The 24,818-nt window shown below is 36.1% G+C and overlaps 3 protein-coding genes across 3 annotated transcripts; all 3 read right to left on the reverse strand.

Annotated features, from left to right (window-relative positions):
• Positions 1-33: 33 nt before the first annotated feature.
• On the reverse strand, positions 34-11,493 carry aldh5a1 (aldehyde dehydrogenase 5 family, member A1 (succinate-semialdehyde dehydrogenase)). The gene is made up of 11 exons (XM_077217771.1): positions 11,415-11,493; positions 10,769-11,020; positions 10,058-10,141; positions 9,789-9,959; positions 9,574-9,690; positions 7,172-7,315; positions 6,937-7,080; positions 4,922-5,080; positions 2,839-3,002; positions 2,497-2,555; positions 34-1,295 (listed from the first exon to the last, which is right to left on the reverse strand). Exons 1-11 carry the CDS (start codon positions 11,469-11,471, stop codon positions 1,084-1,086), a joined length of 1,563 nt encoding a protein of 520 aa, XP_077073886.1. The 5' UTR covers positions 11,472-11,493; the 3' UTR covers positions 34-1,083.
• Positions 11,494-12,206: 713 nt separating this feature from the next.
• elp6 (elongator acetyltransferase complex subunit 6) lies at positions 12,207-13,869 on the reverse strand. The gene is made up of 7 exons (XM_077205242.1): positions 13,564-13,869; positions 13,395-13,473; positions 13,250-13,320; positions 13,051-13,175; positions 12,726-12,930; positions 12,466-12,621; positions 12,207-12,377 (listed from the first exon to the last, which is right to left on the reverse strand). Exons 1-7 carry the CDS (start codon positions 13,615-13,617, stop codon positions 12,255-12,257), a joined length of 813 nt encoding a protein of 270 aa, XP_077061357.1. The 5' UTR covers positions 13,618-13,869; the 3' UTR covers positions 12,207-12,254.
• A 135-nt stretch (positions 13,870-14,004) lies between these two features.
• On the reverse strand, positions 14,005-23,458 carry gabpb2b (GA binding protein transcription factor subunit beta 2b). The gene is made up of 8 exons (XM_077217803.1): positions 23,264-23,458; positions 22,341-22,448; positions 22,059-22,226; positions 21,765-21,959; positions 21,471-21,621; positions 19,952-20,116; positions 19,748-19,866; positions 14,005-16,303 (listed from the first exon to the last, which is right to left on the reverse strand). The coding sequence occupies exons 2-8, from the start codon at positions 22,446-22,448 to the stop codon at positions 15,947-15,949; spliced, it is 1,263 nt and encodes a 420-aa protein (XP_077073918.1). The 5' UTR covers positions 23,264-23,458; the 3' UTR covers positions 14,005-15,946.
• Positions 23,459-24,818: the final 1,360 nt, after the last annotated feature.

The following is a 24,818-nucleotide window of genomic DNA, read 5'->3' on the forward strand; positions in this document are numbered from 1 at the left end:
CATCACTAATAGCAGAAGTTGAAATGTCCAGAGTTAAAGTTTCAGCTGTATTTATTAGTCTTTACATCTTCATGCACTTATCTGCAAACATTACAATCCTAAGTACGAAAATGAATATACTTCTAAACATACACAGTTTACAATACAAGGTATATCAATTGACAATTAATATTTACAACAATTAAAAAAAAAACACTAAAATGGAGGACAATTTCATTTTTAAAAAAATACATTGGCACAACATTTGGCCACAATGACAACTTTGTTAACTAGACAAATCTCTATACTTCAATATCTCAAATCAGAACAGTTTAAGCACCCAAATATATCCCATCATTTCGATTTAGATTTCTACATTTTGCAGAAGCTTTTATCCCAAGCGACTTACAAAAGAGAAACAAACAACCTTCACAGTCAATGTTTCGTTTAGCAGTCTTACTCTATTTCTAGATTTACAAAAATAGAACACTTAGTAAGTTTAACATTTACACTCTGGAATAGCATTTTTTTTAGAAAAGTTGTGTTTTTATTTCTCCCTGGATCAACCCCCAATCCCTATATTTGTTCATCCTTAATCATAAATTGGATTTGCTTATATTTTTGTGCCTAAATGAATCAGCTACACTGCAAAAAAACAAAAACAAAATGAAACTTGATAAAAAATAATTCACAAAAATTTTAGATATTAAAGAAATCTCATCTTACACAATTACACAAAAATAGGCTTGTCTTGTTTTAAAGATGTTTAGCTATTTTTACATAAAAATAAAGATTTTTTTTTGCAGTGTATGTTAAGTCTTATTTTCAGAGCAACTAGGTTACTACAATCAGTTATGATGGACAGAATATGAAAGAGGGCAATTTGTACCACCCACTTTTTACAGCAAATATCTAAAATACCAGTCATCAAAATGTCTCTGCTATTTGAGAACATCGATTCTTATAGTCAATATTCAGTTAGATCTGACCAAAAGAGAGAATGGTTCACAGTGTTTTGCAGATTATGTTTTTTATGATGGTCTTGCTTTAATGATGGAACACTACAATTGTATTTTTTGCTCTAACCGCTAGCAACCATTGTCTTCAAGGAGAGAGTCCCCCCAAACACATGTACTTTACTTCCAGATACTCATCAATGCCATATTTGGATCCTTCTCTGCCCAGTCCAGACTGTTTGATTCCACCAAAAGAGGCTTCTGTGGTGGAGATCAGACCTTCGTTGACCCCGACCATGCCCACCTCCATCTGCTCGGCCACTCGCCAGATCTGACTGATGTCTCTGGAGTAAAAGTAACCTGTTGAAAGAAAACAGTTTTGAATCCTATGCCACTGAAAAAGAAAAGAGCTAGCTGTTCTTGTTTGCTTTATTTACAGCCCTCTAATGGGGTGCACTCACTTGGCCATCCAGATACATTAGGGTACAATAGAGCTAAAGGAAAATGTGATCTTTGTGGTTCCATAATATATATTCAAAATTCTAATGTAGTTTACTGTACAAGTCTTTCAAACAATAAGAAACACTCATCATCTTTTCAACCATGTCTGATAATAAATAGGTCAAGGTCAAGTTTATTTCTATAGCACCTTAAAAAAACACGAATGTTGACCAAAGTGCGTCACAGTCTCATCACAGTTGCACATTCAGGTAAACCATAAAGAATTTAAACCAAAAACACACAAAAAAAATCATAAATAAAATAAGAACCTAGTAGCAACATTTAAAAAAGGACAAATTACATAATCTTTACAGAAATACATACAGCATTTAGACACATTTTTCTAATAGATAGTGGAAGTGTATTCCATAGTTTTGGCGCATAAACTGAGAAAGACCTATCACCCTTTGTTTTTAGGTGGGTTTTCGGGACGTTTAATAATAACTTAGATGACGATCTAAGTGATCTTTGTGGAGAATATAAACTTAAAAGTTCAGATATATAAAAAGGGGCAAATCCATTTAGAGCTTTAAACACATAAGTTAAAACCTTAAAATCAATTCTCTGTTTCACAGGTAGCCAATGGAGAGCTGCCAGAATAGGTGCAATATGTTCCCCCCTTTTTTTTTGTCCCAGTAAGGAAACGAGCTGCAGCATTTTGAACAAACTAAATCGTGAAATTGATGATTGACTAATTCCAGCATACAGAGCATTACAGTAGTCGAGTCTTGTGGATATGAGAACATGTATTACTATCTCCAAATCCTTAAAAGTTAGAATATACTTTAACTTACGAAGACACTTTAGTTGAAAAAAGCTGGCCCTAACTACAGAATTTATTTGTTTGTCAAACCTCATCTCATAGTAAAAAGTGACCCCCAGATTTTTAACATAAGAGTTAACTTTTAACTGCAATTTACTTAAAGAAAGTAAATAAACAGGCATGTGAGAAAAAGTGACCAAAATCAAGACTGTCCAGAAAAAAACACTTTGTAAATTCTGAAATGTAGAGAATACATTAGAAAAAAAAAACATGATTCATTTGTACAAATGGACAAACCTGCTAAACCAACAGGAGATGCATTGGCAATAGCAAGTGCCTCCTGTTCTGTGTTGAACCTGGAGAAGAAGAAAAAACAGTCAGCAGCTGGTGGAAGACTCACCCAGACATGTTAAATCATTCAACCTGAAACATCTCGCTCATTAAAACCTATTCGCAAAACATGTTGTGATTTTAATTTTGGAAATCTAAATATTTTGATAAAAATAAATGAAACTTTTCACTCAAATTATGTTGATAATATAATGAAATCTGTAGATAGATAAATCTGTAATGAAAAAGAAAATGTTTTAAATTACTACATTTGTAAGTAACATAATACAATAACCTGAAAATACTCACTTAACAACAGGAATAAGGGGTCCGAAGGTCTCCTCCCGCATACAGAGCATGTCAGTTGTGACATTAGACAGCAGGGTGGGCTGCATGAAGGAGCCCTCCAGCCTCTTCCCACCTCGAACTATGACTGCTCCCTGTGCCACAGCATCTGCAACCTGACCCTCCACCTGAGAGAAACAACAGCATTAAATCCTGTCATGTCAACCAAATTTCCTTCACATGATCTATCTGTGTGTGTGTCAGTGTTGACAAATCAGGCTACTTTTACACGGTTACCACGGGTTGTTGTTTTAGTGAAGTGAAGTCACAACCTCACTTTTTACCCCCTGGAACGCCAGATAGGCTAGTTTTTGCCGCGATTGGGCTCATAGGCGGAAATCGCGGGGGGGTCGGGGGGTCCCCCCTAAAATATCATTAAAATATGTGTGTTGTAAATAAAATAATGATATATTCTTACAATAATTGTTTAAGAAATAAAATAATACAAATGCAAACGGGGCAACAACTAAAAACGTTTTAAACATTGTGAGACCCCCCTCCCTTGCCTCACAGTGCTTTGGTCCACTGCCTCCGCCCCTTTTACCTCACCACCGACACACACACATTCCGGTGGCGGGAGAGATGAACTAAGTTTTTGAGTAGTTGTGGAACTCCAGGAAGTCAATGTTATTTTATTCACTTTAAACATCAGATGAAGTGATTATTTTCTCTTTAATATAGATGATGCTGAGTCATTAATAAATCATGTCAAAAAACAAATGTCAAACTTGTGTACCAATGTAGCTACTTTTGTCACTGATGTAGTCTGCTAACTGTATGTTAGCGATTATAACGTTACCCTTGTTTAATACAGTCTGCGTTTACATAGCTTGTTTAATACAGTATATCCCCACACACACACACCCACACAGTGTACGCATACACTACGTGATGTAACGTCACTCTTGTAGATTAGACTAGTCCGGGTGCGCATTTAGATTTTAACGTTTTCACTGTGATTTAGTCGGTTTATATCATTTAATATAGTTAATCTAATATAATATCACACGAAGAGAGTGCAGTTTTTCTCCAGATATCAGCATGATAACAAATGTGATTTTGATTTTATACAAGTTTAATAAACAAGAAGTTAATATTAACTAAGTGATATTTTAGACCCCATATTGCCAACGAAAATAGTTTAAAACTAAGCCACAGCACTGAGAAGAAACACACAGAGGTCTTTCCTTACTGAATGAATCAGCTTTTTGAACAATCAGTTGAATGAATCTCAATGACTCACTCATTAACAGTGACTTACTGCCTCCTACTGGCGGTTTTAATTTCACATTTAAAGTATCTTTTCATGTTGTAAATAATTTCAAATATAAATATTTTACATTTTATTTTTAAAACGTCATAATATTATTTATGTCTGTGTAAAAACATCTAAATGCTACTTTAACCCTCATTTATCTTTGGGGTCTATGAGCCCAATCGACTTTTCCGTAGTAAATAAAACACGGTTCACGTCATCTCAGTTGCATAAAATTGTGTCACTTTTTCTACATTATCTATCTATACACACAATATACACTATACACTGGGCTTGATTCGGTTGTTCTAAAGGTATGTAAAAATATGCCATTGTATTTTGGTGGCTTGATGAATGAAAAAGCTGACTAAATTGACCAAAAAATTCTTTAAAACCACACATTTTTTGTAAATAAGTTGTTTACACAAATCAACTTATTTACAAAAAAATGTATTGTTTTGAAGAATTGTTTGGTCAATTTAGTCAGCTATTTCATTAAACCAGAAAGAAACTTTGAGAAGAAGGATAATGGAACGGTCTCCTCCATGCTACACTAATAATAGTAAGGCTTTCCTCTGTGTACACGTATCCTTGCAAGTACAATTTTGCCTGTATTATTGGTGTCCCCTTCAAAAATTGCTCTTGAGAATTGTTTATGTTTATTGTCCTCCCCAACATTTTGATGAAATTTTCGCCCCTGATTGGGCTAGTTTTGATTAGCAATTGGACTGGTTCTGATAGGCAGACCCGGCAACCCAGGTGTGTGTGCTGACTGACAGTGACATGAGGCACCTTCTCTGCGGCGCGGGTGTTGATGAGCGGCCCCTGTGTGGTGGTGGGCTCCGAGCCGTGGCCAATCTTCAGTTCGCCATCCATAGCCTTCGCCAGCTTTTCCATGAAAGCATCGTGAATCCCACTCTGCACCAAAAAGCGGTTGGAGCACACACAGGTCTACAGCAGAGATGAGCACAAGATGCGTTACGAGTGAGGAGAATAGCTGGTAACAAAAATGTCATATACACCATGATATTTACATGCTACTCAAAGGCACTTCAAAGAATATCATTGTACTGAATCCTGATGACTACCTGTAGTTCCACTATTTTACTCATTGTTGATGAAAAATATTCACTAAACTGTTTAGGTTATGGATACACGATATATCGGCCACCATATTGGTATGGGCAGATATATGTTCATTTTAATGTTATCGTTATCGGCCCGATAAGAAAATTTGGCTGATAATATTAAAGCCGATAAATTATGGATTATTTCCTTCAGCTGAGACACTGCAGATACGCACTGTTCGACATGATGGTTTTGAATTGCTTGAAATATGATTGGAATTACTTCAAAAATGAAAATACAGTTAAGTGTGAGAAGTGCAGCACAAGTCTGTAATAGAGGCACATAAAATTATAATGAGAGCATTATAATAGTGTGCTTGGGACATGGCTTTTATCGGTGAGACTTTTGTTTTTGTAATCAGGCTCTCAAAAATGATGTAAAAATTTGGATTTAGATTTATCGGCCAATATGTTCATTATCGGCTTTCAAATATAAAGAGTTATCGGTATCAGTCAAAATTTTTATATCGGTGCATCCCTAGTTTAAGTGAATCTCAAAAAGAAATATTTTGCATTAATTAATTAATACTATTAAAGGGTTAGTTCACCCAAAAATGAAAATTATGTCATTAATGACTCACCCTCATGTCGTTCCAAGCCCGTAAGACCTCCATTCATCTTCGGAACACAGTTTAAGATATTTTAGATTTAGTCCGAGAGCTTTCTGTCCCTCCATTGAAAATCTATGTGCGGTATACTGTCCTTGTCCAGAAAGGCAATAAAGACATCATCAAAGTAGTCCATGTGACCTCAGTGGGTTAGTTAGAATTTTTTGAAGCATCGAAAATACATTTTGTTCCAAAAATAACAAAAACGATGACTTTATTCAGCATTGTATTCTCTTCCGGTTCTATTGTCAATCCGCATTCACGAGGCCAGTGACGCTGCTGACGTAAGACGCACGCTGACGTGTCCGTGTATTCGGGTTCAAATAAATATGTTTGGTTAAAAAAAATGCAAGTCTTCCCCTGTGTCGAAATTCTTACACATGTTTGCAAAGATTGTTCTGTTTACAGCGTGCGTCTCCCTCAGACTGTAAACGAAGCTTGGGCGCACCAGATAACACGTCAGCTCGTCTTACGTCAGAGGACTCATGAACGCGGATTGACAACAGAACCGGAAGAGAATACAATGCTGAATAAAGTCGTAATTTTTGTTATTTTTGGAACAAAATGTATTTTCGATGCTTCAAAAAATTCTAACTAACCCACTGAGGTCACATGGACTACTTTGATGATGTCTTTATTGCCTTTCTGGACAAGGACAGTATACCGTACATAGATTTTCAATGGAGGGACAAAAAGCTCTCGGACTGAATCTAAAATATCTTAAACTGTGTTCCGAAGATGAATGGAGGTCTTACGGGCTTGGAACGACATGAGGTTTGAGTCATTAATGACATAATTTTCATTTTTGGGTGAACTAACCCTTTAAGATTTTTTCATGAAAATTAAGCGCATTTTCCTCACAATTCCCATTACTGTAATGCTTAATATAATTTAATATAAAATTCATTATTTAATTTAAATAAATAAGTTATTATTCAAATATATTTATTTAAATGAAAAATAATTAATTCCTCATGCTAGCAGATTATTTCTGAATTTACAATAAAAATAACTAAGCAATAACTTTATTGTGTACATTATTGTGATTTAAAAAGATTGAAATAACATTCACCTGGCCTGAGTTCCGGAATTTGGAGGCCATCGCTCCAGCAACGGCTTTATCAACATCTGCGCTGTCGAATACAATAAAGGGGGCGTGTCCTCCTAACTCCATGGAGACCTTTTTGACCGTTCCTGCAGCATGTCTTAGTAATATCTGCAAAAGCATTCACTTAGGCAATTACTAAATTATGGCGAACATTAAATGTCGACTGCACACATAAATGAGATGTTGGGTGGATGTTAACCTTGCCAGTGGCCGTGGAACCCGTAAATGAGATTTTGGCCACTAGAGGGTCCGTGCAGAGCAGCTCTCCCACAGCAGGGGTCTTTTCTCTTGAGCAGGGCACCACATTAAACACCCCTGGAGGAATGCCAGCCTGAACCGACAACTAGATAGGATTACAATAGATTATAAATTCTTTCATATACATTACCTTTCAAAAGTTTGGGGTCGATAAGATAAGATTTTTACAATTTAAAATAATTCTTTTCTATTTTACTTTATTTTGATTCATTGCTGTGATGGCAAAGCTGAATTTTCAGCATCATTACTCCAGGCTTCAGTGTCACATGATCCTTCAGAAATCATTAAAAAGGCCACTTCACACTACACCGACAGACGGCAAGACAATTCATCGGGTTCTGTCAGATCCGTTTGTTACCACTGAGTCTGTTGGGATCTGTTGAAGCTTGTTTTCGCCGATTGAACATGCTGAATCAGATTTAGAATGTCTGAGATTTAGAGCATGTGATACAGTGTAAATACATTATATATATATATATATATATATATATATATATATTTTAAATAGGCTATAAACTAATATAGCTTCAAAATATAAAAGCTAGTAAATAAATAAAGAGGAAAAAACAACAACATTACAAGCAATAAACAAAGAGTGCTTTCAGTATTTAAAGTAGGCTGTCTGAACTTTGTCCATTCAAGAGCTGGAGTGATTTTCCCCCTATACGATAAGCTGCATTCACACTAATGCACATATCTCTTTTGAAATTGTAAATGTGGTTTGTCCTGTTGGTTTAAAATATAACTGACCGTGTTTACATTAATTTCGTGTCAAAAGCATTTTGAGATGCAAGTACATTTAACCAATGAGTCGCTCACAAAGCGCGCGTTAGTATTTTAAAATGAAAGCAGTTTTCTCAGTGATTTTCACATTTTTAATATAAAAGCCAACTGCATTCCAAAAGACATAAATAATGCCTTTGTGGAGCATTTGTAAGGAAAATTGCGGCGGCCAAGACTGCGCACTGCAAGAGTAACATCAAAGCGGCAAAACCTGTGCAATGAAGCCCGCGACTGTCCTAGTAATTCGCTTAAACCCCGAACTTTATGAAAGCTTATTTCTTCGGAAGGTTCGAGCGGTGTCGTGTGTGTGTGTGAGTGAGAGAGAAATTAGAAGCAAGCAGAATACGGTTGTTTCTAAAGCACGCGCAGCGTCATCACGCATCTGTGTTTAAAAACTAAGCTCAGACTCGATTCTGAAATTCTGTGAATCCATCCAGAATTGTTGGAGAGAGAATAAATAACACAATATCACATATATAAAAAAATAAACTGTTCTTTCCTTTATGCCAGACCTAAATGCGTAGAGTGCCAAGTTGATGCTTGATCTGCTGACTGCTTTTCTCTCGCGTGTCACGGTACCAGTGTAATCACAGCTTTTGCGGTTACAAAATCGCATTTCATCATATCGCGATATTATCGCAAATGCAATTAATGGTTCAGCCCTATTTTAAAGTCCCCCTGTGGTGAAAATCAAGATTTTAAATGTTGTTTATATGTCTATATGGTGTTTTTAATATGCTTTTAAGTCTCCTTAAAACTGCTGTGAACCAAAGACAGTATAAAAAACACGGTTTGAAATCGCTGGTGTTTCTGACGTCACAAACTACCTTGTAACCAATCAGGGGTGCGTTTCCCAAAGCCAACTATGGTCGCAAGTTCCGTCGTTACCAATAGAGTTCAATGGAAATTGCGATCATAGTTGGCCAACGATGCTTTTGGGAAACGCACCCCTGGTCAATGTGTGATCGTCAACAAGTGGATCTCTGAGCTGGTGTGAGAGAGTGGAGGCGGGGCTAATTTGCATATTCATAGAACCAGGTATACTAAATGAGGCAAGGGTGTAGAGTTACATTCAAGATATTTTAAGACATGAATATTTTTTTTTCAAGGAAAAAACGTTTAAATATGTCATTTTGGTGATCAAAGATGAGTTTCAAGTGATCAAATTATTGTCTACAGGGGGAATTTATAGCCAAAAATAATTGTTCAGTCAATTTATCTACAGGCCTACTATAATTAAGACATTTATTCAAGAAATTTATTAAAACAGAAAGTTTGAAACGTTTAGTACATAGAAATTTCATTTCAGAGCAGGATTTGAGCAAACCTTGTTCAACCGATGAGCGTGAGCAGTACATGAGTGGAGCGTTCGCTTGGGCCGTAAGTGACTGAGTGGAGCGATTTGGCATAGAGCTGAATATGGCACGCACTGGGCATGCTCTGCTGAGAAGTCATAAAAAATTAAAATCTTAATGACTCCAAACATTTGAACTGTAGTGCATCTATAATGCAGACTAGTTTAATATCAAGTTAAGTAGGCTTTAATGGAAACCGACAGACCTCAGCAAGGGCCAGAGCAGAGAGAGGTGTGTCCTCAGCCGGCTTCACCACTACAGTACAGCCCACCGCAAGTGCTGCGCCCACCTTCCTGGTTATCATGGCACTGGGGAAATTCCACTGTAGGGAGAGAAAGTAGAAAATTACAACTGGCAGTTTTAGTTTAGCTCACCGATCTTGACGGTGTTATTTTATCAGAAGGAAGAAGGAAGTCTCACAGGTGTGATGATGGAAGCCACTCCCACCGGCTGCTTGAGTAACAGGATCTTGCGGTCCTTGGCTGAAGGTGCAACAATATCTCCATATACACGTCTGGCCTCTTCAGAGAACCACTCCAGAAAGGAGGCAGAATATGTAATCTCTCCAAGAGACTCCTTCATGGGCTTCCCCTGTACAGACATATGTGTTATAACTCCTAATATCTGGATCCTTGTAAATGGACACGTTAAGAAGTTGTACACTTTATGTAATAGGTCTGTACACCTACACACTCTGCTGTGATCAACTTGGCAAGATCATCCCTGTGCTGAATGATGAGATCGAACCATTTCCGCAACAAAATGCTTCTTTCCTGTAAAGAGAAATCAATATGAGGAGTACTGATTTTATCAAATTAAATTATAACTTTGTTTATAAAAAAATAAAATACTAAAACAGTAATATTGTGAAATATTATTACAATTTCTGATTCTAATATGCTGATATGGTGCTAATTTTTTAGTATTATTTGATGAATAGAAAGTTCAAAAGTGCAGCATTTATTTGAAATAGAACATTTCTCTAACATTCTAAAAGGATTTTGTCACTTTTGTTCGATTTAATGCACCCTTGCTCAATAAATGTATTAATGCAACACTATGGCACTATGTAAATAGACTTATGCAACATAGGTTACATTTTTGTTTATTTTCGGGAGAAATATGACCTGTTTTTAAAACAATTGCAACTAAAGTGAATATTTTTCTAAATAATGAGTGGAAAAGGTGGATCTTTACCTTTGAGTACCATAAATACCACGGTGTGTGTAATACATATCAAAGCGCCATATTACCATTTAACCACCCCAGTACGTTTTAAAAAACTGTCGTAAATATGGTTAACGTACCGGTTAGTTCTTGTAAATAATTAAGTCTACTGCAGATAGCTATAAATGACAATCCTGCAAAATAATAACATGTCCCACACATATTAATTTCACCTTGGCAGTATGACTCTTCCACAGGTGAAACGCTTTGTATGCAGCATTGACAGCGTCTTGAGCTTCCTTAGTACCGCAGTTTGACACCTTCGCAATTTCTTCTCCAGTGGCTGGATCTAACACGGGGAATGTGGATGCAGCGGAGACCCAGCGCCCATCTATGAAGGCTTCAGTCCGCAGGAGCTGCGCTGACACATCGAGGCTGTACGGCCGCAGCAGCATGATGGGTACTGTGGGTAGGCCAGAGAACACCTGCCGAAGAATACACCGACCTCTTGAGAGATATAAACTGCCCATGTTAAAACCTAACAGGTCTAATAACACAACACTTCTTTGTCTGTCTTCAGGCTGAAGCGTCAAGCGTGCAAGAAGTCTATTATCAAGCCCAATCCAGTCTAAGAGGGCGGTCGCTTTAAACCATAGACTGTAAAAAAAAATAACACGTGATTATGCGCTTGTAACAGTATTTCCTTATTTAATTGTACTATAATACACTAATATAATATGTATACGTTAGCTGAAAAAAATGAGCTTAGTTAATTTCCGCTCTTACTCTTAAAACGCTAAAGTCGGAGTAATAAAATGAATTATAAGACAAATTGGATCGTTTGGATTGCATGTTGCATACACTCTGCTTTTCACTCACTGCAAGCAAAGCAGGAAATTCTATCGGGTTCAAGACAGTAGTGATGGAAGGCGACATTAGCGACGTCCGATTCAAGAAAGAGTCGGAACTTTTTAATGAATCAGTGAACCGGTTAAAAACCCGCTCCAAATGATTCGTAAACGAATCAGTCCATACAACCACACCAAATAATTTATATTATCCTAACAGCAGTTTATAACCAACATCCCAGATTATTAGCCTTGAACCGAACTGTTCAAAGGAATCGATTCGCAGAAATGAATCTGCGTGGCAGATAAACAACTCAACAATCAACATAAGCTCAACAGCGCCTTCTGTGACTTTACATAAGCGACTGTGCAGTTTAAACTACAGAAAATGTCAAGAAGCTGATGAGTTGAATCGGGTGTTTTAAATAGTGAGACATCTAAAACACCGGGACTAATGTTGAGAAACACTGCTCTACAGGGCCGTAGGGATGCAGCAGCCTTTTCTAATGTCTCGGGCCACAGGCAGGGGACACCCTGGATACATCACAGGACTAGTCAGAAATCAAATATGTTCAAATATCCCCACCATAATTATGGATTTTCTTTGAGCTTTGTTCTTGTGTCCATTTAAACAAAAGCATTTACTTGATGTATGTTTGTACATTTAATGTTGATACTTTTGCTAGCACCCAGTTTACTGGGTACTGGGTACAAGTAATGCAAACAACAAGAGAGCAAAACAACAGCAACTGATGATATATATATATATATATATATATATATACATTTATTTATTTATTTACATGAAACAAACTACATTTACATGAAATGTCAACTACAATGACATTATGTATGACTTTCATTTGAAAACTTAGAGAACAGCACTAGAAGTCCCTAGAGCGAAAAATGACGCTCCTTTATCATGGACCTTAAAATGAAATATTTTTCGTGGGTTGTACAGGGTCTCTCCACTCTGTCGCCACCAAATCTGCATCTGGAAAACATAAGAAACATCAAAATGTCAGCTTAAATCAGGGCCATTTGTTACAGAGTATTAGTGGAGTTTTAACAATAAACCGCACCTGTCCATGTATGTCCCTGCAGTAACCCGTGGGTAACCCCTCCACATGTAATGCCAAGTTACACTGATGAACTAGTCCCCTCTGGAGCAGGTTTGCTCCCTCTTCATCATCATCTACATCCTCCTCCTCACATCTCACCAGTATTACCATATTCCCCTGGATATCAAGACAAATAAATAATGTCTTTACACAATGAAGCATTAAATCAATAGCCTGCCATTATTTCAGGCACTGACCCAAAAACACTGACTCTGACTCGCCTGTAACTCAGTGCACACAGTGGCTTGGCAGTAGAGGGTAAAGTCTAGAATTGCTCCAACAGTAACACCTAAACTCAGGAGCACACTGAGATCATCTATGAGTAACACTGGAGGACCCCATGATTCACCATCCTCACTATCTCCATTCCGACGCAAAGAACTTTCCACAAATCTGAACAGACCTTTCAATCCAGCACCTGGGGACCTAGAAAAACAAAATGGCAAGACTAGTCTTTTACCTTTATATATCTGACTTAAACATATAGTAAGAGGGACACGGAGAGAAATGTATTCAAAATAGATTTTCGGAGCATGCTATACATGCCTGAGATAACTCAAATGTTGTGTCCCCTGACTTCTTTCCTCCTGTAATATAGCTCCGATAGAGTCCTTCAGTCCTTCGAGAAACACTAGCTGGCCCTTCTCTCTTGCCTGGGTCAGACTCACTCCCTGCACAGAAACATTTATGAACAAGTCATATCAATGTAACAATCAAAATCTCAAAATACAGCAAATAGACTTACCAGCCTCTGACCGACAGCACTATAGTGGCTGAAGGACTGAACAAGACCCAGAAAACACACCTTACAGCCAGCTGGAAATATATAAGTTTATAAATGAACGTATATTAACACAATATGTCCTCCCTGTGTACAGTAGGTCACTTACCACGTAAATAGAAAGACAGATAATGATGAATGAGGAATGATGCATCAGCTTGCCTGTCAGACACCAGGATGAAGTCACTCTACAAGTACAGAAGACATCTGTTCGAGTCAATGGCATTTTGTGAGTTACATTAAGCGTGTAAAGAGATGTAATTACTATAATCAGTTACCGATTTGAAACTGTCTGGGGTGGAATTGAGAATATTGTTCAGTTCTGGAAACATGACTGAGAGATGAACTACACAACAGTTGAGCAGGATATGCTTCTGCCTTTTCTCTAACAGTTACTTCTAATTTTCTTCAGTATCGTAAAGGAGAAGAAAGCGTTAAAATAATAATAATGTACTTAAAGTGTCTGCAATTACATCAATTGCTTTTACATGATGTACTACATATAAATATAAAGAAATATCTCACGTTTGTCGGCTGTGCTAGTCACGTGGGTACGGAAGTCGCATTAGGACAATCATTCTGAATAACGCGTTTCGATTGAGTGGTTTGGGATCAGGACTAGCGAAGCCTAGGAATTTTACAACGAGGGAAATGTGAATAAATAAGGTTTTTTTTAATAAGTGAAAGATTATTTTCTCAACAAAAAAAATAGCAGTAGATATAGCAAACCTCACAAAATTTTATTTTGACCCAAGATAATAAAATGCAGCTGCAAATGCACTAAAGACAGGCCCCAATAGTGTTTCATTACAAAAATAATATACATGTAAAAATATACACACAAGAAATCTTAGGGAAAACCGGTTGATCTGTGTTATATATCATGTGCTTATGTCTGCTTTAAGTTAAAACTCTAAGCATTTGCTTCCATCAAACTGAAATACGATGAGTAATTCTGCCAGTGAAACAAATTTTACAAGAAAATAAAAGTGTAAACAACCCTGAAAATAATTTCAACAGAGATCATCTAATGTCGACTTTCACATAAGATTGCTATTTTTTACCTATAAAGCACTGCTGAACACATCATGTACAATTGAAATTCTAAATGCATTAAAAAAGCAAGAAAAATAAAAGGGAAAAACATGGTCTTTTCCAAATGAATCACCCATTCAATAAATAGTATAATGTCCTTCAAAATCTTAATATTCATGGGTTTAGATGGAAGAAAACAAATATTTTCTTATGTACAGAGTAAAAATAAGTTGTGCACAATAATAGTTATGCAAGCCCTTAAAATTTAATTCGGGGAATGTTAATCATCAGCTGTGTACCTAAAAAAAAACAGAAAAGATAAAGCAAAACTTTTCTATGAGAAGGAAATCTATAAAGCATTTGAGGTCTAGTTCCATAAAATTTCTTATGGCATTCAATAACCCACATTTTAAAACCTGACATACACAGATTGAACACAACTGATGATATAACTTCACTGAAAGACTGACAGTAAAAGCTGCTAACTGGGGAATTTTACAGGGAAAGACGAAATAGGCACATGGACCACGCCATGGAATGCAAGCACAGACAAGCTGCATACTTTTTAGAGCCCAAAACTTAGAAATGCAAATTGTGATTTAGTGTCTAACAGAACAAAGGAAATTATGGAAGATACAAAGACTATTGCTCATTCTTGTACTCTGAATAGAGTAAGTTATCTTTATAAACAGCTAAAAGTGTTATAAAACATGAAAGAGTTTGCTCAAGTAAATACATAGCTACTTCGATTATCACCTCACCTAATGCCGACTGCATCAATACGACATGCCTCACACTGCAGGAGCAGGTCAATGTCACACAAAGCCATAACATAATAGAGGTCTTACCTCTCAATAATGTTTAGTATTGTTAATAATGATATACTGTTAACCTTCACTCTCATGTCACTATTTCAGGAATGTTCCGTGTTCAAGTTAAGCTATAACGACATCATTTGCAATGCGACTTGTCCTTCAATTCTTTAATAAACAAAAGTCATGGTTATAATAAGGCACGACATGAGGCCAGGCAATAAACGTTCAGCTTTGATGTCATGACAACACGACGATGGTACACCCAGTCATTTCTGCACAATATGCAAGAAGATCACTGACCTAGAAAATCTTCAAAAAGGACGATTTGGACTAAAATAATAGACTTTGCAACTTAGTACATTTTACTGAATGAGTAATGCAAGTGTTTTAACAGTTTCTCTAGTTTATTTTTATTAAAAGTGCATTACTATAACCATGCCTTGCAATCCTAAAAAAGGATTGAATTAAACCCAGAACATTCCTTTAAGTACACTATTGTGCGTACTAATAGTATAGTATGCACTTGAGTTGCATAATAGGGCTTGATTGAAAAGCATCTTGCACCGCTGTATGTTAAAAGAAAACGATATTCCTATTCTACCAATCTGAGCAGCTCAGCATCATTGTGACCACCTAAATATAATTCACGCTACGTCTTTGTAGAGGTCTGTACAGAAACTGAATGCTAAGAGTATAAAAAGGAAAAATAAAAGGTTATGATTTACAATAAATAAATACAACATGTCTCTCCAGGTCCACAGACTAGAAGAGTGTATGTAATTCCTGAGTGTTTGAGTCTTTGGGTTCACTGCTACGGCGTGTCCTCAGAAGTGGCTGTGATATCTGCCGCCTCTACTAACGTCACTGTTTCTCCTGCTGTTGAATCAAGGGGCTCCTCCTTAATGATGATGGCCCCTTCTGGCAACATGACAACTTCCTCTTCACCAACCACCTCCTCCTCCTCTTCCTCTTCCTGGAGCACCACTTCCTCTTGGGGCTCTGTGCTGGAGCCATTGGTCTGGCCATTGGCAATGGCTTCTAGTTTAAGCCTGTACTGCTCAGCTTCCTGTTCCTTTCTTTGTAACTGCTGTCGGTACTCCTGGGCTTTTCTGTTTGCCTCTTTTAGTTGCTGTTCCAGTAGTTCCCTACTGTCCTTCTCAACGGACTCCTGCAGAAAACATCAAACAATTAAATTCCCCATGAGGGTTGGGAATCAAAAATCGATTCCAATTCTGGAATCGGATACGTCTTATAAAATAAAATTTTTGATTTCACTTATCGTTTCCTGTGTGAGCATTTTAATGTGATTTTAAACCATTCAAGCCAAAGATGATGCAAATTCGGAACCCAAAATACTACATCTAGTTCTCTTTTGCATTTTCTTGCGCTTGAACTGAGGATTACACACACAATTATGTCAAAATATCCTCATAAACACAGTCAGTTAACAGTCTCAACTGTTTGTATATATATACAAACAGTTGAGAAAGAAAACACATGTGTAACAGTATATTGGATCTGTGCATTCCTAATAAACCTGATGCAGTCCGTCTCTATGGGGGTAGAATTGTTCCAATTATTCCAAATAAATAGATTATGATCCACAAATAAATGTAAAGAGATTCACAAAAATAAATCAAATTCACAAATAAATAGATTAAGATCCACAAATAAATGTAAAGAGTTTCACAAAAAAAATATGAAACTCACAAATAAATAAAATTAGCTTTGTGAATAAAAATATATATTTACAAATGTGTTTTATGCCACAAACACAACTTGGCCCAGCATTTATTTGTGAACCATTTGTAAATCCCCTCACGCATTTGTGAATCGGTTCCTGTGCATTTGTAAATCCCCTCACACATTTTGGAATTTTGAAACACTTCTAGCGTCAGCGTGCAGACAAATCCACAAATAAGTGGACTCCACCCACCCTTTACCTAAGCCAATCAGATCACGGCCACATTGTGCTGACCAATCGTAGCACATTCTCGCTACAACCAATCACGTTAGGCTTTACACTCGGGGCGAGAACTGGATCCGATTAATTTTGCAGATACTGACAACCCTGAAAGCATCTGTAATGGGCGCTTCATTCAAATTAGCTTTGTGTGGTTAAAACACACCGTTTCCAAAAGATTGTTGGAGTTTAAGGCTTCTTTATATTTATTATTCTTTATTATTAACTCAGGATTACACACAAATGATCATCACAGATCCCGAGCATCATAACACCCTTTCTACCGGAGTCAAGCGGCGCGTCAAAAGCAAATAGCTGATTATCTTCCCTGCCGTAGCAGTTTCAAATCATGTCAAAATAACATGTTTGCAATGTTAACACATTTTGCCCATGACGTCTGTTTTCTTACCTGAAGATCTATGACGTATAATCTTCTTTATTGACTATGCTGGCTACATGAAAATTCATAATTCGTGATAGCGTCTACTGGAAGAGGTACAGGGTGATACAATGATTCACTGATAGTAAACGGATGCCCGTTCTTCTTCTGAAGTAGCGGCTACTACACGCAACTATACGGAGGACACTTGCACATTTGCTCCTTTGTCCAATGTAGAAAACCTTGCACGGGGTAGACACGATGTAATAAATTACAAAACGGATGATTTTGTCTTTTAAAGCACAATCGTTGTGACAAATAGCTATCTATAGGACATAAATATTATGCAGAATACAAAATATCAGCCCAAATGACCATCATTGAAGATGTAACTGCGTGTAGGCTAATGGGGTTTTGAGTGGATAATGCAATGCTGAAAAAATACATATTTGCATTTATATTGGATGCTGTAAGTAACTTTTACAATACAATATTATTAAGTCTGATTCTTATGAAATATTATTTGTGTGATCAAGCGTTTTAACGGATAAATTCAAATCGCTTGTCTGCTGGGCATTTCACTTTTAAATGCATGTTATAGCCTATATTTAATCATTAGATCCACGGACCTGCTATTTAAAACTTGACTGAAGACGTGGGAAAAGCTGTTGTGACAGTAATTTTCCCAATATTACACAAACTCGCGTGTTTATCACAAGGTTGAATCCAGTTATTCATTAGTCAGCAATGTATTGATGCTTTTCTGTTCAATCATGAATAACGCGACGCTTCCATAACGCGTTGTTCCCATAACGTAAGCGCTGTTTCTCTGACATTTTCAAAGGCTCATAAAAATGTGTCTTGGCTTGATACACAGTCTCATGGTCTAACTCTAACGAAATCCAAATGTTAAACATTTTACTGAAGCAATATTATGGGTCTTAGCCTACACTTCCTATTTGAGCCAATGCAGATGACCAAGCAAAGTTATTTCAGGGCAAGACCACTCTGATTGTAAAGCCTAACGTGATTGGTTGTAGATAGAACGTGCTACGATTGGTCAGCTCAATGTGGCCGTTATTTGATTGGCTTAGGTAAAGGGTGGGTGGAGTCCACTTATTTGTGTATTTGTCTGCACGTCGATGCTTGAAGTGTTTCAAAATCCACAAATGCGTGAGGGGATTTACAAATGTACAGGAACCGATTCACAAATGCGTGAGGGGATTTACAAATGTACAGGAACCGATTCACAAATGCATGAGGGGATTTACAAATGCACAAAAACGGTTCACAAATAAATGCCAGGCAGAGTTGTGTTTGTGGTATAAACAACATTTGTAAATATATTTTTTATTTGCAAATCTCATTCTATTTATTTGTGAGTTTTATAATTCTTTGTGAAACTCTTTACATTTAATTGTGTTATTTGTGCATTTGATATATTTTTGTGAATCTCTTTACATTTATTTGTGGATCATAATCTATTTATTTGGAATAATGCAACAATTCTACCCCCATACGTCTCACTCATTACTGTTAATCAATGAACAAAATAAAATGAAAATCACTCACTAATCTATATTTTATTTTTAAAAGAAAACTATGCAGAGTTATTTTACATGTAATTTCAATTGCTGAACTTTGTTCAGGTGTATTTATTTGTGCTGCTGCCACTTTGTTTATTTGTTCTTATTGTATTATTGATATTAGTCGGTTGTTCTTTAGGCTGCTGATTTTTCTTCATGGTATTCAACCTCAATAGAATGTTTTGCAAAAAGACAGAATAAAAATGTTCGATATCTAAACGTTTTACTTAATTTTTCGCTCAAGTTCAAAAGAGCCCCATGAAATCAAAAATTGACAATTTTTTCTTTTTTAAAGGAATATTGACATATCTATTATAAATGACTTATCCATGAAAAAAAAAAAAAATTTAATTCATGCCGTTGTAATCTTTAATCAGAATAACTTCCTCTCCCTCTTGCAGCGACACCTCTTCTCTTCTCTAATGACATGTTTACTGGTGTGAGGGCAGGACAACCTGTCACTCATATGACATCACAGCAACAGCAAACCACACTGATCCAATCAATTCTCAAAGGACAAAATCAATTCCCGCCCTACATTTTGTTTCTTGTTCGAGAAGCAGTTTCACTCAGATATACACAGTAGTGAAGAAAAGATTACCACAACTTCCGTTTCATGCCGACTTTAACCCTGATATTAGTTTTGCATTCAAAAAGTAAGATTTAAATAAGAATTGGTCACACCTTATGTTTGACATCTGTGTGGTTTACGGTTGATTCGAATTTCCGCTTCCGTGTTTGAACTGGTTTGGTGTCCTCTGTTATGATTTCTTCTGAAATCTGGCCCGCTGGCACTGCAACCACTAATATATACAGGCATGTCAGAATATAAATACTGCATCAAAGTCCTAAAAGAACTATAAACTAATGCTGCAGCAATCTACTCACTTTGCTGCCCCTGCATTGTGACAAAGAATTTCTGTCCCAAGTTGCCAGACTGCAGGTTTCCCTGTTGGTCGGTTACTATGGTGATGACTCTCTGGCCATCTTCCCCTACAAGATGCTGGATGGCAGAATCCACTGAATCAGCAGCAATCACACTCTCTGAAGCTCCTGCAGAAATATATAGAAGCAGCTTGTTTGCAAGGCAGAAATACACTATAACATTCTCTAGGTGCACACAGTTCCAAAATAGGTTCAAATTTTAAAAGGTTTATTTAATACGGTTGTTCCCAAATATCAATATTAAAATGAACATTAAACAAGCACAAAATGCAAGAATAATTGGCTTTAGTGAGTAAATAAAATGCCAGTTGTCTGGTAATTTTCTTATGAACTGCAGCACAATCAGTCGTAGAACCCTGCTAAAGAAACATGTCACAACTAATGCATTTTCTAAGATGTACCTCAAGGGAAAATTAATCATCATAGATTTACAACGTTTTAATAAAGCTTACCAAGGTTGCATTTATTTGATCGAAACAACAGTAATATTGTGAGGTGTAATTTTCCTGTAATTTAATTACTTCTGATGTAATTGTATTATACAGTACATAGACAATAGAACAATTCTATATAAAACAATATTGGATTTATCATAAAAATGTAATGTCTAATGTTAAAATGTATTTTTTTAATGTAACCTTCTCCCTTTAAATACTTTGGTCAGTTTCAGAACAATTTATGCAATTTTATATAATCTTTTTTTTTTAGAGAGTTAAAAGAGCAGTTTCATGTCTATTCTTGTATTGTTCAACTGATCGAGTTTGATATGGGATTTAGAAAGTAATTACTAATAAGTAATGCAATACTTTTTAGACACAGTGATTAGTACATTAATCTAATTACACTGTTAAATATGTAATTAGTAGCTAGTAATTAATTAGTTTTTTACAGTAACTTACCCAACACTGACTGATTTAAAAGAACACTTTTTGTATTTTAATGCATTTAAAAATGTAATTTATTCCTTTGATGAATTCCTCATTACAATATATGCATATTTGGTGCATAAGAAACATTTCTTATTATTATAAATGTTGAATACGGTTGGGCAGCTTAATATTTTTCTGGAAACCGTGATACTTTTTATAGGATTCTTAAATTAATATAAAGTTCAAAAGAACAGCATTGATTTGAAATAGAAGTCTTTTTAACATTATAATTGTCTTTGCTGTCATTGCTTAAAAAGATATTAATGTCTTTGTCTTTAAAATCTTATAGACCCCAAACTTTTGAACGGTAGTGTAGAAAACTCAGAAAACTCCAAACATTTAAGCCAACAAAATGAATATACTACGAAGAAAATCAGTTATTCAAATGATTTTTGACTGGGAAGATAGAAAATAGATTGTCATTGTCATAGGGACCATTATTTAAAATTATATTTTTTAAATAACAAAATTATGTAAAACAGTGTAATGGCAGGCAAATTTTGAGTAAAAACAAAATGTAATGGAACTCATACCTGTGTTAGCCTTAGAATTGGTGACAACAATATCAGAGAGATTGACCACTCCAGAGGAGGATATGAAGAACTGAGGGCTGGCGGTGGCGGGTGATGTGCTGCTTAGGATAGTCCTCTCTGGATTCATGTTCACTTGGTTCTGCATTCCCTCCTAGAATAACAAACAATAAAGTCAAGTTAAGATACTGCAGCTTGATTTCACCCAAGAACATTGTTAAATACACAGCAGCTGGTGACTTTTAGAGTGTGCCTTAATATCTAATAGCACAACATCATTAAAAAGCTCATTTTCACCTGTAACAAGAGCATCAGCTCAGTGTTTCCTCGGTCCACTGCAATGTTAAAAGGCGTCTTGTCAAACTTGCTGAGGGCGTGAGTATCAGCACTGTATTTGACCAACAGCTCCACGACTCCCCTGTGCCCATGTTCTGTAGCCCAGTGTAAGGCTGTCATTTTCAGCATGTCTTTTGCATTGATGTCTGCTCCACTCTGTCCCAGGTAAGAGCAAAATCAGATATAACAACAATAAAAATTCAGAATGTCAAAATTCAAACAATCCAATACTATTCTGAGATCATCTGTTCTTACCTTGACTAGTAATTCAACGATGCTCGAGTGGCCCTCAGCCGCAGCCATGTGGAGGGGGGTCCGATCGACTTTAGTGCGGGCATCTCTACTCACGCCGGCACGGAGAAGCACCTCAGCGGTGGAGTAGTGCCCATATTGTGCAGCTAAATGAAGCGGCGAGGTTCCCAGCTAAAACATATTACATATTGTCATTGCTGTTATAGTGAAATGCAGATTATAAATAGCGGACAATAGGCAATTGGTCTGCATTTGTAGTATGCTTGAGCAGCAAATACAACTCACCCAGTCTGTAGTAAAAGGAGCACCATTGGCCATAAGTGACCTCACTTCATCATCCTGTCCTTTCCGCGCTGCCTCCAACAAACGCTTTCCCAAATCCACAAGCGACATCTAATGATGCAAATATTGATACTGAAAAGTTGCTTTATATCTTGAAAACCACCTGTTTACATTTATGGGGTGTTTAGCCAAATGTAGTGTTTCAAGAAAATGTCCAAAAAATGTTATGACACCGTTTTCCATATATACAAACTGTGTGCTGAAAGACAATGTGGTTATATTAATTATAAGACTTTATTCCACTGTGCCAGGAAGCGGATGTGTACATTAATGTTAGACATAATTCATCATCAATGACAGGACGGGAAATAGTCATCATTTTAAAAGTTAAGTTAAGTTCCGGGGGAAGTTGATTTCATGCTGGACACTTTTGTTTACAATACTCGTGTGTGGTTGGATGGACATTTTCACACCTTTTAAAAAGTCAGGTTAACCGTCAATTATATAGCGTTATTATGTACAACAAAACAAGTTTGAGTTCTATCAAGAAAAGTCCAACAATGACAATTGTTGCCAAATTGGTTGCTTTAACGTGATTTAATATAGGCCTACAGTCGAGATGTTAAACTAAGAAATAGTTTTTATGCGCACGCTAGTAATAAAGAACAAACTATTGAAAGTGCACATTTATCCTCTTCAACAAGTTGAGTAACGTTAAGTTACGCTTAAAAGTTTTTAAGATAGAAAATAGCTGTCCGTATGACAGGAGATCGTCTGCAGTTACTATATCACTAAAACCATGTAAAATATGTAATTAACATCTCTTTTAATGACAGTTCATCAAGCTCCTGCAGTCAGTTTTTAGTAAACAGAATAAAGCTTCAGCTTCATGATATTCTAGCTTCATAAAAACTTCAGCTTCTCACCTCGCCGAAATGTTTTCCGAAGACTTTTACTTTATTATAACACGTTAGACACAGTAAAAACCAGGAGTATGCTTCGGTTCTTTAATGCGATTTAGTGTTCTATCATACTTTTCGATACTTTTTGAAAACAAAAATAACATAGATTGACTATTTTAGCGTCAAAGATGGCGCACGAACTGTACCGGAAGTAGAAATATTTGATTGGTTCTTCTTTGGTAGTGTTTAAAAGTTGAGACATCTGTAGCGCACCCTACTGCATAACTGTTAGTTACACCAGTAGAAAATTTATATCATCTATTCTCTGTTTTTGGAAGTGAAGAGGTTTATGCAAATTAATTTCCTCCAACTTGTTATTTTACCATTTAAATCCCTCTTTAGGATTGGACTGCTGAGATTGCTATATTTTTTAATTTAAACGCACTAATTCGGGGTCATGTGCACGTTTGCATTGAAATAAAATGCAGTCACATTATGAAAATGTATATATTTTTTTGCCAATGTAGTATTGGCAAACAGCTCATGCTGTTCATGTTTTAATAAACATTTTATATATTTTTTTCATTAAAAATACATGTTATGCTATTGTTTTATGTTATAACTGCATTATGTTTAATACACAATTTACTGCAAAAGTGCACAGTGATTTACTGCTTTTAAATAGTGAGAAATGGCAAACTGGGAAATCTCAGCAGTTCCATCCTAAATACTATGAGAGATTTAAACGCACTAAAGTAACAATTTGGAGGAAATGAATCTAAATAAACCTCTTAAATTTCACAAGATAATTGACAAATCAGATTAAAAAAAATCTATAGATTAAAGAAAGATATGTTTATGTGTTTCTTAAATTTGATGTTTACATACATCAGATATATTGGGAATATACTTTTGTCCTCTGTAGTGGACATTATATTTTAATGAATTTCTCTGACAACTTACATGTCACAATTTTAAGTTTGGATGTCATGTAAAGAGCACATTCAGGGCTTTTCAGAGATATCAAATGTTTGGAGGTTTCACCATTACAACTTATTGGTCTTTAAATATGACTGACATCAAATTTAGCACTCTTATGGAAATATGATAATATTTTGCAATTATCATTTAAATGTGACTAATTTTCAAATTTATGGTCATAAATCAACATATCAGGAAAATGTTATGTGGTTTCTAATCAAAATATGTCTTTCTGTTACAAAACAGGCCATTGATTTTACACGTCTTGAGAACACCAGGACTTAAAGCATATTTATCGGCATGTTTACCCACATTTTGCACAAAGTAAAATGTAAATCAATAATATCTTTCATAACATAGTTAAGAATCATTTTTATACAAAGATTGGTTTAAAAAAAATCCTTAAACCTAAAAATTGATTGGTCAATGAAATAACATTCTCCTTTTTAAACGAGTCCTGGTGTCCAAGTATAGCGACTACAGAGGACACAGTAAAACATTTGAGTAAAAATATATATATTTTTCCCCAGTTGTTTCTTATGCTCTAACAATGTAATGACATGAAGAAAAAAAACTAAATTCACCAACTTTTGTCTTC

Source organism: Siphateles boraxobius, unplaced genomic scaffold (assembly GCF_051911475.1).
Source record: "Siphateles boraxobius isolate OS27281-9 unplaced genomic scaffold, OSU_SipBor_1 12, whole genome shotgun sequence".
NCBI lineage: Eukaryota > Metazoa > Chordata > Actinopteri > Cypriniformes > Leuciscidae > Siphateles > Siphateles boraxobius.